The following is a 14,857-nucleotide window of genomic DNA, read 5'->3' as shown; positions in this document are numbered from 1 at the left end:
CGAGCCGCCCTGCCAAAATGTGGACTCGCTACCAAATTTAGTCAAGCGACGTTGGCACAGCAACTCCCACCGGCCGGCCGGCTCGCCCCCGGTACGTGGTCACTGCGTGTGGCCAGGCCATGGCTTTGGGGTCCGTGCTCCCGCCGTTCTAGTCGCGACCTTTTCTTTTCCTGTACTCGGGCACTCTGCTTGCTCGTCTGTCTGTCTTTGCGACACTGCCCATCTCTTGTCTGTCTGTCCACCAGAAACACCAGGAACCGACACTCTTTCCGGACACAAAATGAAGCAGGCCCTCAGGAGGCAAGCTCTCAGAGCACCGGTTGGCACCCGCAGTGCCGTCGCGCACCAAGCGAGGACCGCCATACTGCCGCCGCTGGCCCGCAGCTATAGCTCGGCTCCGACGATCGCGCAGACCTCGTTCTGGAAGTCCCTGATTCCCAAACCCTGGCGACCCCGTGAGAAGCGGCCCGATGTCTACTTTGGCCCGCCCAAGACCCTGAAGAAGCCCAAGAAGGACTGGAACCCCGCCACGTTCTACATTGTCATATTCCTCTTCATTGGCTCCATGTCGATACAGATGATCTCTCTGAGGAACGACTTCAACACACACATGAGGAGGGCCGAGACCCGCATCGGCATCCTGCGCGAGGTGATAGAAAAGCTGCAGAGGGGAGAGGAGGTGGATGTGGAGAAGGAGCTGGGCACCGGCGACGCCGAGAAGGAGCAGGAATGGGAACAAGGTTGGTTGGAACCCAAGGCCAAGGGCACCGTTCCCGAGTCCCGGGTCATTGACACAAAAGCAGTACTCAAGGAAATCGAACGAGACGATGCCATCCGGGCTGCCAAGAAGAGCGACCGACCTAAGCATTCGTCCGGCGCAAAAGCAGAGGCCAAGGAGCCAAAGGCTGATGCCCCGGGCTCGCAGCAGAACGCAACATCCGACAAGCCAAAGGCTGCTACTGTAAATTATTCTGGATTCTTCTGATCCTCGGTCTATATACAGATATCATACACACGAAGATAAGGCGGTGCGCTGTCCTTCTCAGGACATCATGTCCTTGAAGACCGAAGCGCCATGCTCTTCGGGGCTATGATCTATGCTTTCCTGTGCTTGCTGAGCACGTGCACCGAGTCGCAGCTCTTCTACGAGAGCCGGCAGCAGTGCATCGGTTGACATGTCAATCCTGGCACCTTGGGCACCTTTCTGAAGAGCATCTAGATTGGTGAAAAAGGTCTCCTCTCCCCTCACACCTCCCAGGTTGACAATGGCAATTGGTATACCTCTGTCTTTCGCCCTCTTCGCGAGCCTCCAGGCAGAATACGTGGCCAGCGAGGTCCCCAGCACGAGGAGTTTGTCCGCCGCCTCCACGGCGTGGTCTGCGTCGATCTTGGTTTGGCCACGGATGCTCTCCCCAAACATGGTCACTGCCGGCTTCAAGATGCCGGCGTTGCTGCCCGACTTCCAGGCCCCGTCGGTATCGACCTCAACGGTAGCCCTCGTGCCGTCTGTCAGCTTGGGGGGGTGGGCCAGACAACGCGGGCAGGCCGGGTACCGGAAGGTCGTGTAAGGTGCGTCCGGGAGGTCGACGTCACCGTCGGGGTTCGTCCGCATGCCTCTTTTGCGGCGCTCTTCGGGATTCTCCGTGTCGAGCGCACCAGATGCGATTATCTCTTGCAGGAAAGAGGCCCAGGCTGGGTTGAGCCGCGCCAGCTCGTCCTGGAAGACGTCTCGGGGAAGCTCATGATGGCACGAGACACACACTAGCGCCCTTAGATATCCATGTAGCTCGATGGTTGGAATTTGAGGATGTGCTTTCGGATGGAACGAGTCCACATTCTGCGTGATGACTTTCTGGACCAGGCCCAGGTCGCCCAGGTGCTTTACGGCATAATGCCCAGCGTTGGGTTTGGCCTTGTGCAACGTCGTCCACCCCAGGAAACTTCTCGCCCAATACCTCTTCCTCGCCTCGTGATTCTGCAAGAACTCTGAGTAGTATATCGGCCGGTATGTCTTGTTCACACGGTACGTGCCGTTGGTGCCCCTGTAATCGGCCAGGCCACTAGCCACCGAGATGCCGGCACCTGTGAGGACCAAGGCCGAGGCCGGAGACCCGCGGGGCGTGGGTGCGGCGAAGAAGTCGTGCAGGGCAGCGACGGCGCCCCTCAGCGTGTTGGCGCTCCGGGGCGTGACGGTCGGCGGTGCTAATACATCCGTGTAGGGAATGCGCATGTACGGTTTGCGCAACATCTGGGTATGGATAGCACGCCTGCCGAGCCGGGGTTCCAGGACTTGGCTGCTCGCACGAGACTCGAGGTGACAAGATGCTCACTTTCCAGCGTCGTCTTGGGGCTCTGTGGACGTTTGGCTGCATGAACAGGCCTCGCCTCGGGGCCCTTCACTCGTCAATGCCTGCAAGTGAACGTCGTCACCATCGGCGCTAAAATTACCGTAGCCTTGTCAGGACTACATACATAGGACGTTGGAAAGTGCTAAGCCCCGGGTGGAGCTCTCTTGGAGGCTTACAGTGCCATTCCCAAAAACCAGCATAGGTAATCGGTACCTAGATAGATATCTGGTCGCAATATCTCGAGTCTGATTTCAGCTACTGTACAATATCTACTACCATTAAGGGCCGGTGTACTTTGTGTGAGTCTGTGGGCCTTCTTGGCTGAGGTTTGCACGTCGCCTCTGGCTGGAGTTCTGCAGGGAACCGAGTCAACTACCTGAACAGGCCTAAGGGCGTTAGCGGCGGTCACCCTCTGGCCTTCGTGAGCTGCACTGTAAGCACGCCGTACTGCACGGTCAGCGTGCTTACCGTGCAGTCCTGTGATACCTGTGGCCATCCGAACAACAACGTGAAGGCGACCTTGCAAAGTCTGGTGATAGATATCCCCTATCCACCTCCTTGTCATTCTCTGCATCAGCTCTCTTAGACTTCTCCGGGAACCAAATACGTGGATTGGACGCCCAGGAAAGCCCTAGGCCGACAAGTGCCAGTGCCGCTGGAGTGTGCCTCGGGCTGTTCCGCTTACGCAGGCGTGTGTGTCGCGCGTTTCAATGCAAGCTGGAGCCCCCGTCCGATGTCGTCGCCATTGACGTACCGGCCCCAGAACCACATGCACCTGCGCACCCCGGAGCCTGCCTTGCCTTGCCTGCCAACCTGCCTGCCGCCGACACAGAGTCGGGATCTAACTTGCTGCAGCGGAGGGCATCTTCAACTTTTTCTACCTTTGGATTCTCCCGCGCGCGACCGTCCCACCGGCAGAGAGCAGAGCTGCAGTGCGCCCTCGCTGGTCGTTTGCATTCACTACGCACTCAAGCCCCCCGTCCCCCCCTCCACCAGCAGAGGGAGGAAAAAAAAAAAGCCGGCCTGGACCTGGACACGGCGGCTGAAGGCGCCCGACTCCCATGCCCTCCCTCTGTGCTGTGCTGCCACCGCCATGTCTGGCCGACGTTGCGCAGGCCTGAGCTCGCTGGGGCTGGGCCGCGTAACCACCCAAAACGGCGGCCATCCTTCATCAACTCTGCACCTCGCAGCCCTGCGCCGTGATTGCCCCTTGAGGACACCTAGCCCCAACGTATATTACCTGTGTCGCGTGCTGCAGACTTCGGCCCATCCACAGCCCAACTCTGCCTCATCTCCAGTCACTCCTTCGTTCCTCTCCTCGCGCCGCCGACGCAACCGTTCATTCCCCATCATGGCCTCCCAGACCAGGGCGCACGGCGGCCACCACCACGGCCACCACCACCACCACCACGACAACGTCTATCTGACCTCCTCCAACAAGAGCGATGCCGGCGTGCGTATCACCCGCCTGGGCCTCTACTCCAACCTGGGCATGGCCATCTCCAAAGGCATCGGCGGCGTCGTCTTCAACTCCCAGGCCATGGTTGCAGATGCCGTGCACAGCGTCACCGACCTGGCCTCCGACATCCTCACCCTGGCGACCATCTCCTGGAGCTTGAAGCCGCCGACGAACGAGTTCCCCACCGGGTTCGGCAAGGTTGAGAGCTTGGGTTCGCTTGGTGTATCCAGCATTCTGCTGTTTGGTGGATTGTGGATGGGCTACAGCAGCTTGTTGACCTTGTACGGCCAATTCTTCCTCGATCCGGCTGCCGCTGCAGAGATGCTCTCTCACGTTCATTCTCACGGTCACTCTCACGGCCACGATCACGGTGCCGCCGGCTCGATTCCTAGCATCCACGCCGCTTGGCTTGCCGCCGGGACCATTGCGATTAAGGAGTGGCTCTATCACGCAAGTAAGTGCAACAACTTGCCATTGGGGGCGCGCATGTCTCTAACCCAGGTGCCTCAATTTGCTGACTCCTATACTTCCACAGCTATGAAAGTGGCTCGGGAGCGGAAGTCTTCCGTCCTCGCCTCCAATGCGATCCACCACCGAATCGACAGTCTCACCGGGTTTGTCACCCTCGCCGTGATCCTAGCTGCGAACTCGGGCTTCTTCACCAACTCGGCGTGGATCGACCCTGCTGGCGGGCTCGCCATCTCCGTGCCGGTGATCAAGGCTGGACTCGAGAACACCTATGCTTCTCTGTTGGAGCTGGCAGATGGTAGCATTGACGATGAGGTCAAGGGCTCGGTCCGCAAGCACCTTCGCAGCACGTTCTCGGATATCCCCAATGGCCACGAGATCGAGCTTCGAGATGTGTCGGGCATGAAGTCGGGCCAGAACTACCTGATTGACCTGGAGGTTGCCGTCCCCAATAACTGGACCGTGGAGCAGGTCCGAGATATCGAGGAGAAGGTGCGAACTCGGGTTGGAAGCAAAGTCCGCGGTGCCCGGCGCATCCGCGTCCGCTTCTTGCCCAAGACAGCCACCGTAGCCCCCAAGTTTGACGAGTTCGTCCCTGGCGACGTCAGCCCGAAATCAAGCCCTGAGCCCGAGGACGAGCACGACAACGGCAACGGTAACGGTAACGGCAACGGTAACGGACACCACAAGTCCCACTAGGAGACGGGATCTTCAAAGTTCATTTGACTGCTACACTACTTGGCGTTTTGAGCGAATACAGGAGGCATGTTCTGCGTATTAAAAAAGGGCACAACTATGATACCATTGGACCGAGAGATTTTTGAGAGCGGTGAGAGAGAGAGAGAAAAGAGAAGCTAAGAGATGTTCTTTTTGACAAGACGGTTTTTTTCTGTATGTACAGTAGTCTCAGCCTCCAGCCACAAAGGCGTTTGCATCAGATGGGCGTTACTGGAAAGTAGGAAGCATAAATGCTGTTTGCAGAGAACCGACCCATCACATTCGGAAATGGATAGGAAACCAACTTGGCGCAAGGCAGGTATGCTAGCCTAGGGTCTACAGGGTAGACATGTACCTAAGTATAGTTGGATATCCACGGTAGCGCTTTGAGGCCATATCCGGCGGCTCAGCCAAATGTCACCCGCGTGGCCTCGGCAACCGGAGTCCTAAGAATTCATTGAACTGTTATGATAAACCGAGTAAGAAACAGTCCGAGTGCAGTTACAGACTAACGTGGATTGTTCAGTTTTCGTCCAAACCTGCTTCCATGTATGATGCAGCACATAAACAGGGTGATTCCAGGAACACCCCAAAAAAACAAGGCTGCATTGGCAAACACCATCGTCAGATGTTTCGTGTGAATGTATCGTGTTTCTCGTCGATTCTACCAATACACGGATTCGGACCGGAGAGTCGATAGCCGGCCGCCCCCAGAGGCACCCTATTACTCAGTCTTCAAGCTGAGTGATGATACCGAAGACATGCGAAATGGCTGCATCATATCCGTTACAGGCCTATAAGACAACTTGTCATTCTCCAACGGCCAATCGAGACAGGTGTTTTCTCTGGTCTAAAGGCAGTCTGGCAACATGCAATGAACTATGGTCGGTTAGGGATGGGACGGATTCCATATGCTCCTGGTACTGCCACCGAACCGTGGACGGCTAATGAAGCCTTACGGCGGGAATCTCTCCCTCAGACTTTTGAGTTCCTCATCTACATCATATTCTGGGAAGTCCAGGGAGCTAATAACGTCTCGACCCATGAATTCCTGCATACGCAGGCGCTTCCGCGGTGGTTCTCTTTCCCAGGGGTCCCGGTATACTTTGTGGACAGGAATTGCGTCCCATGGATCAATCCGTTCCCGGTTGTTTGAAGTCGGCAAGATTGGGAGCGGGCAGGTCGTAGTTTTGCCGTCCGGATTTTGCAGAAAGCCCAGTAGTGCATCCTGTTGTTCGTTTAGCAGCTGGCATATTCGATAGGTGACATTTCGTCGACAACATTGTATGAAAACGTTTGGTTCCTTGTCGTGCTCCCAGTCTTGCGACCGGTCAAATAGAACCACGCCTCCCAGGATACGATTCTCAGCCCAGTATCCCACAACGTCGGCCAGACCGTCTGGGTATTGCTCTTGGGCCATGAAATGCGGGTGTGCAAACAGTGTGGGATCTGGTACGACACGGGCAAAGGGATTCTGGCCCGGTTCCCAGAGCGTGACGAACTGGATGTCCAAACCTCGTGTCGTGCTGCGATCATGCATGCAGAGATCTAGTTGCAATAATAGCACCGCAATCTGATGGAGTGCGCTGGCGGTCAACTCTATAAGCCGGAGACCAAAGGCCCGTGTGGAAGGCGAGGGAGCTGACTCAAACGCCCTCAGTAGCTAAAAGCAGTTTAAGTCACTGTAGAGTCGCTATGAATGGACGTTGTTACTTACAGCTGGGTTGAATCTGAGGCTTTTGATATCAAAGTCCACCCGAAATTCTTTGGTTCTATCCAAAGCGCCTGGGCATAAACCAACATGATCATTGACCGGATGCCTCCGGTGGATTTTTGATGAGTACTGGTCCCAGGCAACATTAGTAACCGGCAGGCCATCGATAATCTGGGCGTAAGTTGTCAGGGCGAGATCAGTTGCAAGGACGTTGCTGATGGCGTGAAAGAGTGCATCGCGGTGCAAGTCGTCGAGTGTGTCACATGAGATGGAATCCGACGTTGGCATCCTCACGCGAAGGAAGTTCGAACAATACCCAAAAAGTACTCCGTCCTGTCAAACGAGCATATAGTTAGTGCCGATATTGCAGTAGTGCAAGAACAGTGCCTTTCATAGCAGCTATTGCAAGCGCACCAATCTCATCATGTGGTGCTCAATCTAATTAGGTGCATCTACCTAGGAATCCGAACATGCGTCTAGGCCTTCCAACACAAGAGCCAACACAAGAGACTGCGGTATTGTTAGAGACAGCGTCTTTGTGCTCCTGGACGATCCTGATTGGAGCGCTTCCATTTAGGCTGAATGTGGTTTTCCTGCGAGGCTGATAGTTAGCTGCCCCGCTATCAAGTATACCTAACATCAATAGCGGGTAACCCCACGTCAAGCTTGCATCAAGAGGATCCCCCTGTTCCGAGAGGCGCTGCGGGAAGAACTCACGATCCCACATCCTGCTTTTCGGTACGATGTCTTCTCTCACACGTTCCTCGAGTGTCAATTCTGACTGCTGGAAGTGCTGTTCATCACGTCGCAAGATAGCAAGATGAGCTCCGGACCTCTATACCTGGGTTTCGACCTGTCGACCCAGCAGCTCAAAGGCATGTAACCCTAGTAGCTTTCTGATTTCCCGCGCACCACCGGTCCTATCCTCCATGTCGCAAAACGCGCAAGACGGCGCAATAACAGCTTGCTGACCTGAAGCTGCAATTACAGCGATTGTTGTCTCGTCGGACCTCCAAGTCGTCTCGGAGGCCAAGGTCGACTTCGACGCCGACTTCGCAGCCAAGTACGGCATCAAGAAGGGCGTGCTCACCAACGAAGATGAGGGTGAGGTTTTCGCCCCCGTGGCCATGTGGCTCGAGGCCGTGGATCTGGTGCTCGCCCGCCTCAAGGCCAACAAGTGCCCCGTCGAGCGCATCCGCGGCATCAGCGGCTCGTGCCAGCAGCATGGCAGCGTGTTCTGGAACGCCGAGGCCGAGGCGGCGCTGGGCCGGCTCGACGGAGGCGGCGACCTCCTCGCCCAGTTGAGCGGGACGCTCGCATACAAGTACGGGCCGAACTGGCAGGACCACAGCACACAGGCCGAGTGCGACCTGTTCGATGCTCATCTGGGGTCGGCGGAGAAGCTGGCCGAGGTCACGGGGAGTGCGGCGCACCATGTAAGTCGTCTCCTTCTGACCTGTTAGACCGCAGCCTAGAGCGTATTAACCTCGAGAAGCGGTTTACAGGCACTCAGATCATGCGGATGCGGAGGAAGCGGCCGGAGGTCTATTCGAAGACGGCCCGGATTTCGCTGGTGTCGTCGTTCCTCGCCTCGCTCTTCCTCGGCGCCATCGCGCCCATCGACATCGGCGATGTCACGGGGATGAACCTCTGGGATATCCTGTCGCAGCGTTGGAGCGAGCCACTGCTCGAGCTCACCGCAGGGGGCAAGGAAGGCATCCCGGACCTCTTGAAGAAACTCGGCGACGTGCGCCAGGACGGTGGCGGTAGCATCGGGCCCATCTCGAGCTATTTCGTGCAGAAGTACGGCTTCAGCAAGGACTGTCAGATTGTGCCGTTCACGGGCGACAACCCGGCCACAATCCTGGCGCTGCCGCTGCGGCCGCACGATGCCATCGTGTCGCTTGGTACGTCGACTACATTCCTCATGGTCACGCCGACGTACAAGCCCGATCCAAGCTACCACTTCATGAATCACCCGGCCAACCCAGGTCACTTTATGTTCATGCTGTGCTACAAGAACGGTGGGCTGGCGCGCGAGAAGGTACGTGATGCTCTCCCAGGGACCGCGAGCTCAGGCTCAGATCTCTGGGAGAACTTTAACAAGCACGTCCTGCAGACGCCGGCCCTGGATGTGGATTCGGCGTCCACTGGTGACAGAGCGAAGCTTGGCCTCTACTTCCCGTTGCCTGAGATCGTGCCTAACATCAAGGCCGGCACGTGGCGGTACACGTGCAAGGCGGACGGGGGCGACCTGCGCGCGGAAGAAGGCGCGTGGGACGCGGCGAAGGACCCGCGCATCATCGTCGAGTCGCAGGCGCTATCGATGCGGCTGCGCAGCCAGAACCTGGTGGCGGCGCCGCGGCCGGGCGTGCCGCCGCAGCCGCGGCGCATCTACCTCGTGGGCGGCGGGTCGCTCAACCCGGCCATCGCGCGCGTTATCGGCGACGTGCTGGGCGCCGTTGACGGCGTGTACAAGCTCGACGTCGGCGGCAACGCCTGCGCGCTCGGCGGCGCCTACAAGGCCGTCTGGGCGCTCGAGCGCCGCGACCCCGCCGAGAGCTTCGACGAGCTCATCAGCCGCCGCTGGACCGAGGAGGGCGCCATCGAGCGCGTCGACGACGGCTACCGCGAGGGCGTGTTCGAGCGGTACGGCGATGTGCTGCCTGCGTTTGGCGAGATGGAGCGCAGGATTCTGGAGGTTGCTCATAACTAAGTCGGGCGCAGGGGGAGAGTACCGATCAGGATGACGGGTCTGTCACGGGGAAGAAGGGGTCGAAAGTACGAGATGGACTGGAGTTTTGAGTGGGAAAATGGCGTGTAAAGCCAGCTGGGCTCGCTTATGCTTGGTGTTCCTGCACACGCTGTGTTCTATGCGCCGGTCATGATTCGACTTCCTCAGGCAGAGGATGCTATACTGGCGACTTAGCCGGATATTGCGAGCCGGACAGAACAGAACAAGAGAAAGACAACATTGCTATCTATTTGACTTCCTAGGATCTGTGGATGTTGGGGTTATAGAACATGTGCGGGGGTTCCCTATACGCACTTCCCTATATCAGACTTTCGCCGGCACCTACTGTTCAAAGTATATCACACAACAACAAACGTAGTCCATCATCCGTTGTTAGTCCCGGAAATACGAAACAGGAAGAGAAGGCAGAATATAATGTGTAAGATCCAGGGCTAGAATCTCACGTAGGTACATTATTTACACAGCTAGCTCCAAGCACTCCCGTAGTGGGGATCCACCAGTGGCTTGGATGGCTTGGTTGGCAACAAGTGCATCCTCGACGTCACCATAGAGCCATCCAAAAGCTAACGAGGCAAGTCGCCAGCTACTACAACTCAACCCTTCCCAAGCGTATGCACCTTTGCTATACCAGCTCGAATGTTTCTCGTGTCACAAGATCGCCCGTTTCTACTGGACAGCGAGGTTGGGAACTGCGCCGATTTGACTCGTTCAGTGCATGCAGGCACGGACATTCGACCTGAGCAATCGCACGACTAATCGCCTCACTGGTGAATTGATGATCAAACAACCACTCAATTCACCACCACTTATCATGAAACTCGGGCCCATCTCGTTTCTCGACTGCATCGTCTTCTGCGTCTTCCTGGCGCCGCAGCTGCTGGTCCACGTTGGCCTGTTTGAAACCGTGGGGGTGGTGCTACAGTGTCTTCCGTTTCTGCGTATGTGGAATGCACCTATCTGTCTTGCACCATTGGCATGACTCTGACCGATCATTTCATTAGTGTTCCAACTTCCCTTGGGCTTCATCAACGAACGCTTCTTCGTTTCTCGCAAGAAGCAGAGTGCGTTCGTGCAGATCGCGTCACCGTTCGAGGACTTTGTGATTCGCTGCGTACGGTATGCGTTTGCAAATCTGCCGCCCAAGGTGGGGAGGGTCTTCTTCTCGAAGCCCGTGGCATTGCCGTTTCTGAGGTTCCGGATGTTGCGGCACGGGTTCCTCAAGTCGCCAGTGCATTGGCACGAGTACACCAACGTAGGTTTTATTACGACCAGTGCGATGCGGCCCAGACACTCATTGTGGTTTATAGAGACGATTCAAGGGAGTGTGGATTATCAAGGATCCAATGAAGAAGCCAGATGTCTGCATCTACTATGCCCATGGTGAGCTAGCCCGACGTGGCATCACAAATGTGCTTCCGCTGACATGAGTCCAGGCGGCGGCTTCAGCATGGGATCATCCTATTTCTACCTCGAGTTTCTCTTGACTTGGTTGGGCATGCTTGGTGACCGTGGTTACCAGAACCCTGCCATATTCGCCTTGGAATACACACTGGTGCCGGACGGCGCATTCCCTACGCAGCTCCAGGAGGCCATTGCCGGTTACAACCATGTGATTTCGACGGTGGGCGATGCATCCAAGATCTGTGTGAGCGGGGACAGTGCAGGGGCAACCATCATGCTGAGTCTATTGCTGCACCTGGCAAATCTGGCGTTCGACTCTGGCAAGATGGATGGAACGGGTGCCTGGCGACTGGAGAAGCCTGGGATGGCTGCCTTCATCTCGCCTTGGGTCACACTCATATCGGAAAGGCATCAGAACACGGCGAGTGATTACCTCGACGAAGGAAGCCTGCATCTCTACGCACGTGAGTATGCCGGTGAGCAGGTCGAAACAAACGACCCGCTGGTATCGCCGGGGAACTGCAGAGATGCGAAGTGGTGGACAAAGGCTTGTCCAGCGGGCGGTATGTACTTTGCATACGGCGCCGAGGAGGTGTTTGCGCCCGAGATAGAAGGCTTGGTGGCGTTTCTGAAGAAGAACGACATTCAAGTCAGCAGTCGAGAAGAGGCAGGGGGGATTCACGCATGGCCAGTGGCTTCTTTATTTCTCAGCAGCTCAATCGAGGATAGACAGAAGGGCCTAAAGAGTATAGTGCAGCACATCGGAGAAACGCTACCAATCTCATAGAGAAGAGCTGGCATCGTGTGGGCAGCGGCACGTCATGTCAGATTAGATCAAGTAAACCTTCATAGACCGCAGGAGCGCAGAAGATACCTTAGCGCAGATGCACTCGGCTTCTTAGCTCTCCAGTATAGACGATCTCCGTGAAATAAAGCTCTTTGATTCGCTGTCATCACCCATGACCATGTGCCGCCGCAGACCAAACACGTGGGCGAGGCTCGACTTCGACTCTGGAGCCTGTTGAAGAACACTTGTCATCGAGGCTGGGGTAGGAATTACAGTACGTGTAGGGAGCGACGGTGTCACTGCCACACAGTAGCCGGGTTCACCAAACTGCATCCGTAGGCGCGGTCGGACTACGACTATAGGCAAAGCCTCGTCAGTTGAACGGTGTACCTGTTGGTCTCTCGCATGAGCTGAGGAGCTTTATGCAGTATCGGGCGTGTCCGCTTGATGAGTCTGCTTCTTTAGCGCGTCCGTCCTTCACGCGCAGGCTGGCCAGACCAGGGACCAGGATACAGGCAGGGAAGCACGGCTTGCGGCGTCTAAAGGAGCCGGAGATTACAGACGGAAAGAAGTCGGCGCCCGGTGGCTCATAAGCAAAGATAGCAAGTGCAGACAGCGACGGCGATCCAGTGCACACAGGAACGAAGTGCCCTGTGGTGTGAATGATGATGACAAGGCTGCAAGCGGAAGACACAAAGCGAGCCTAAGCTACTGGGTGGTGGTAGGTGGTGGTGGTGGCATGGGACGGACCTGGGACCCGCTGATTTGTGGGTTGCAGGGATGGGCAGGCAGGCGGGTGATCTGCATCAAAAGCTCCTGAGTGCGAGGGTGATGAGTGGTGAGTGGTGAGAAAAATAATCTGGGTGGCTGTGCGTTGGATCTCAGAATGTGAATCGCAGGCCGGCGCCCGACCCCTGACCGTTTTTGTTCAAGAGCGTTCGGGGATGGGTATTTAAAAAAGCTCAAGCGCCGCCCAGTGGCCACCACCCGCTGTCCAGACCGACCAGAGCTCGAAGGGCTGAGAGCAGCAAAAAGACACTCTGTGACCCCACAATTTCTCGACAGCAAAGACACAGCACTCGGCCGCTCTATTAGTTATTCCGGATAGACCCAGCTCTCACCAGCACCAGCACCCAACAGCTCCCAGCTACTTACTGTACAGTAGTTAGTGAGCTGCAGTCCCCGCCTATTCCACTTCCAGTCAGCCCCCCGGCAGCCGGTAGACGCATACAAGCACCCCGCCATCACCGCCAGACAAACAAGCATCCGTCGAGGACGCACGACAGCAGACCCAGACTTGCCCAGGACTTGTTGTTGTAAAAGAAAGAGCGGAGGATCTGGGCTCGGGCTACCAGGCTACGTACTCCGTCCGACCTAGTGATTTCCTCTGAGAAAAGGGGGCTTGTCGACACACGCCATTCCAGAGGAACGGCAGAGTCCCCCCGTGTTCGGTTTGTGCGCTTGCATTAAAGTCGCATTTCCTTCCAGAAAGCTATATCGAGCTTGCATTAGCCCCTCGCTCGACAGCCCACCCCCTGTCGACTTTTTTTCCCTCTTCCAAGAACACACAAGCCATTGTTGGGCGCGGACGGCGAGGCATAGCTCGGCCTGGCGGTGTCTGACCCTTGAACGAACGACAGCAAACCCGATTGTAGCCCCGAGGACGTCTGTGAGACAATTCTGATCAAAGAAATGTCCACCGACGAAGGCACCTACGCGCCCAAGTCGCCCGATCTTTCTTCTTTCTTCTCGAGTGGACCCGAGTCCGCCTTCACCTCTGCGTCTGCTTCTGCTTCTGCTTCTGCTGCACAACCACAGCCAACCTCTGCCCCGAATCCCGCACTTGGACCAGCTCCAGGATCATCATCGTCATTGTCCGGATATCAACCACAACCACATGCACCACCGCATCCGTCCTCATCCACCGCATCCACTTCCACATCCACTCTGACCCAGCCGCAGCCTCACCCTGGGTCTGGGCTGCCGTACGGTCAGCCACAACCACCGCAGCCCCACCAGCACTACCACCACAACTCTTATTCTCCCGACACCTATAACAACTTCGATTCCTATAGCGCCCAGTCCCCCGGCGCTCCTCGACCTCTCCAACAGCAGCCCTACTTCCCTCCCCAGCAACCCCACGACCAGTACGGTCAGAGCCCGCTCCAGGCCCAACAGCTAGGATACGCCATATCCCCGCCCATATCCGGTCACGGCGGGCCCCAGCCCTACTATTCCGCCTACACCGATACCCAGCAAAACCATTACCAGCCCCTACCGGCGCAGACACACCTGCCGCCCGCCTACGATCGAAACAGCGCCGTGGACCCAGCAAGTCCCATGCCGCCCCGGAAGTCGGCCGCTGCCCAGGCGGCTCAACAGCCTGAGATCATGGAGTCACCTGTGCGGACCAAGTTCCCCACGGCTCGCATCAAGAGGATAATGCAGGCCGATGAGGAGGTCGGCAAGGTCGCTCAACAGACCCCAATCGCCGTCGGCAAGGCCCTCGAGCTGTTCATGGTCCAGATCGTGACTAAGAGTGCAGATGTGGCCAAGGAAAAGAACTCCAAGCGCATCAGCGCCCAGATGCTGAAGCACGCCGTCGCCACCAACCCGCAGTGGGACTTTCTGCAGGACATTGTCGCAAAAGTCAGCGAGAAGGAGGACGCGGCCAAGGCGAGCAAGGCGAAACAGGAGACCGATAGCGACGAGGATCCGGATGCCGAGCCCAAGAAGAAGGCGAGAGGCGGCAGGAAGAAGAAAGCCGCCTCGTGAGGGGGTGCTCTACTGCTCTACTGACTCCGTCAGGCTCATAATACAAGGCATCACGAGGACACGAAAGGAAATGGGATTTTATGATCGGCGGACTATCTATTGCCAGGCGTTGAAGAGGCTGCGGAAAGCATATACTGGCGTTTTGAGGTCCACAGAGAGCGTTGAATTTGGTTCTTTTGCTTCCGCTTCACAGCTCCAATGGCGACTGGCGCTCATGGATCATCTGACTGAGCTACATTTTACAGATCAATACAATATGCCCCTGGCAACTTGATCTCACACCGTTCCTACGTTGACAAGCGCTTCACTTTTATATCTCGCGTGTACTATGCTAATCAGGCGCGATATAACACAATCTCTTCTTTTGGTATCACCTCTTTCCACTGTCTTGAATCAGAAGTAAATACCAAGTTTGACTGACTTCCCAGATCAA

General features: G+C 56.7%; 7 protein-coding genes across 7 annotated transcripts; 5 read left to right on the top strand and 2 right to left on the bottom strand.

Moving 5' to 3' along the window:
- Positions 1 to 280: 280 nt before the first annotated feature.
- JN550_000166 (uncharacterized protein) lies at positions 281 to 985 on the top strand (the record flags this gene model as incomplete). Its single annotated transcript, XM_049312881.1, has 1 exon — positions 281 to 985. The coding sequence occupies one exon, from the start codon at positions 281 to 283 to the stop codon at positions 983 to 985; it is 705 nt and encodes a 234-aa protein (XP_049177455.1).
- Positions 986 to 1,042: 57 nt separating this feature from the next.
- Positions 1,043 to 2,248, bottom strand: JN550_000165 (uncharacterized protein; the record flags this gene model as incomplete). Its single annotated transcript, XM_049312870.1, has 1 exon — positions 1,043 to 2,248. One exon carries the CDS (start codon positions 2,246 to 2,248, stop codon positions 1,043 to 1,045), a length of 1,206 nt encoding a protein of 401 aa, XP_049177454.1.
- Positions 2,249 to 3,441: 1,193 nt separating this feature from the next.
- JN550_000164 (uncharacterized protein) lies at positions 3,442 to 4,974 on the top strand (the record flags this gene model as incomplete). Its single annotated transcript, XM_049312859.1, has 2 exons — positions 3,442 to 4,261; positions 4,343 to 4,974. 2 exons carry the CDS (start codon positions 3,442 to 3,444, stop codon positions 4,972 to 4,974), a joined length of 1,452 nt encoding a protein of 483 aa, XP_049177453.1.
- Positions 4,975 to 5,947: 973 nt separating this feature from the next.
- JN550_000163 (uncharacterized protein) lies at positions 5,948 to 6,994 on the bottom strand (the record flags this gene model as incomplete). The annotated part of the gene is made up of 3 exons (XM_049312848.1): positions 5,948 to 6,220; positions 6,287 to 6,655; positions 6,710 to 6,994. 3 exons carry the CDS (start codon positions 6,992 to 6,994, stop codon positions 5,948 to 5,950), a joined length of 927 nt encoding a protein of 308 aa, XP_049177452.1.
- Positions 6,995 to 7,526: 532 nt separating this feature from the next.
- Positions 7,527 to 9,422, top strand: JN550_000162 (uncharacterized protein; the record flags this gene model as incomplete). Its single annotated transcript, XM_049312837.1, has 3 exons — positions 7,527 to 7,551; positions 7,697 to 8,142; positions 8,220 to 9,422. The coding sequence occupies 3 exons, from the start codon at positions 7,527 to 7,529 to the stop codon at positions 9,420 to 9,422; spliced, it is 1,674 nt and encodes a 557-aa protein (XP_049177451.1).
- An 850-nt stretch (positions 9,423 to 10,272) lies between these two features.
- On the top strand, positions 10,273 to 11,649 carry JN550_000161 (uncharacterized protein; the record flags this gene model as incomplete). Its single annotated transcript, XM_049312826.1, has 4 exons — positions 10,273 to 10,399; positions 10,463 to 10,713; positions 10,769 to 10,841; positions 10,895 to 11,649. The coding sequence occupies 4 exons, from the start codon at positions 10,273 to 10,275 to the stop codon at positions 11,647 to 11,649; spliced, it is 1,206 nt and encodes a 401-aa protein (XP_049177450.1).
- Positions 11,650 to 13,341: 1,692 nt separating this feature from the next.
- Positions 13,342 to 14,424, top strand: JN550_000160 (uncharacterized protein; the record flags this gene model as incomplete). The annotated part of the gene is made up of 1 exon (XM_049312815.1): positions 13,342 to 14,424. The coding sequence occupies one exon, from the start codon at positions 13,342 to 13,344 to the stop codon at positions 14,422 to 14,424; it is 1,083 nt and encodes a 360-aa protein (XP_049177449.1).
- Between the last annotated feature and the right edge of the window lie 433 nt (positions 14,425 to 14,857).

The sequence above is a fragment of the Neoarthrinium moseri genome, assembly GCF_022829205.1.
Source record: "Neoarthrinium moseri strain CBS 164.80 chromosome Unknown scaffold1_Wmoseri_CBS_16480, whole genome shotgun sequence".
NCBI classification, from domain to species: Eukaryota; Fungi; Ascomycota; class Sordariomycetes; order Amphisphaeriales; family Apiosporaceae; genus Neoarthrinium; species Neoarthrinium moseri.
Note: the sequence above shows the minus strand (reverse complement) of the source record. Positions and strands in the feature narration are given on the sequence as shown.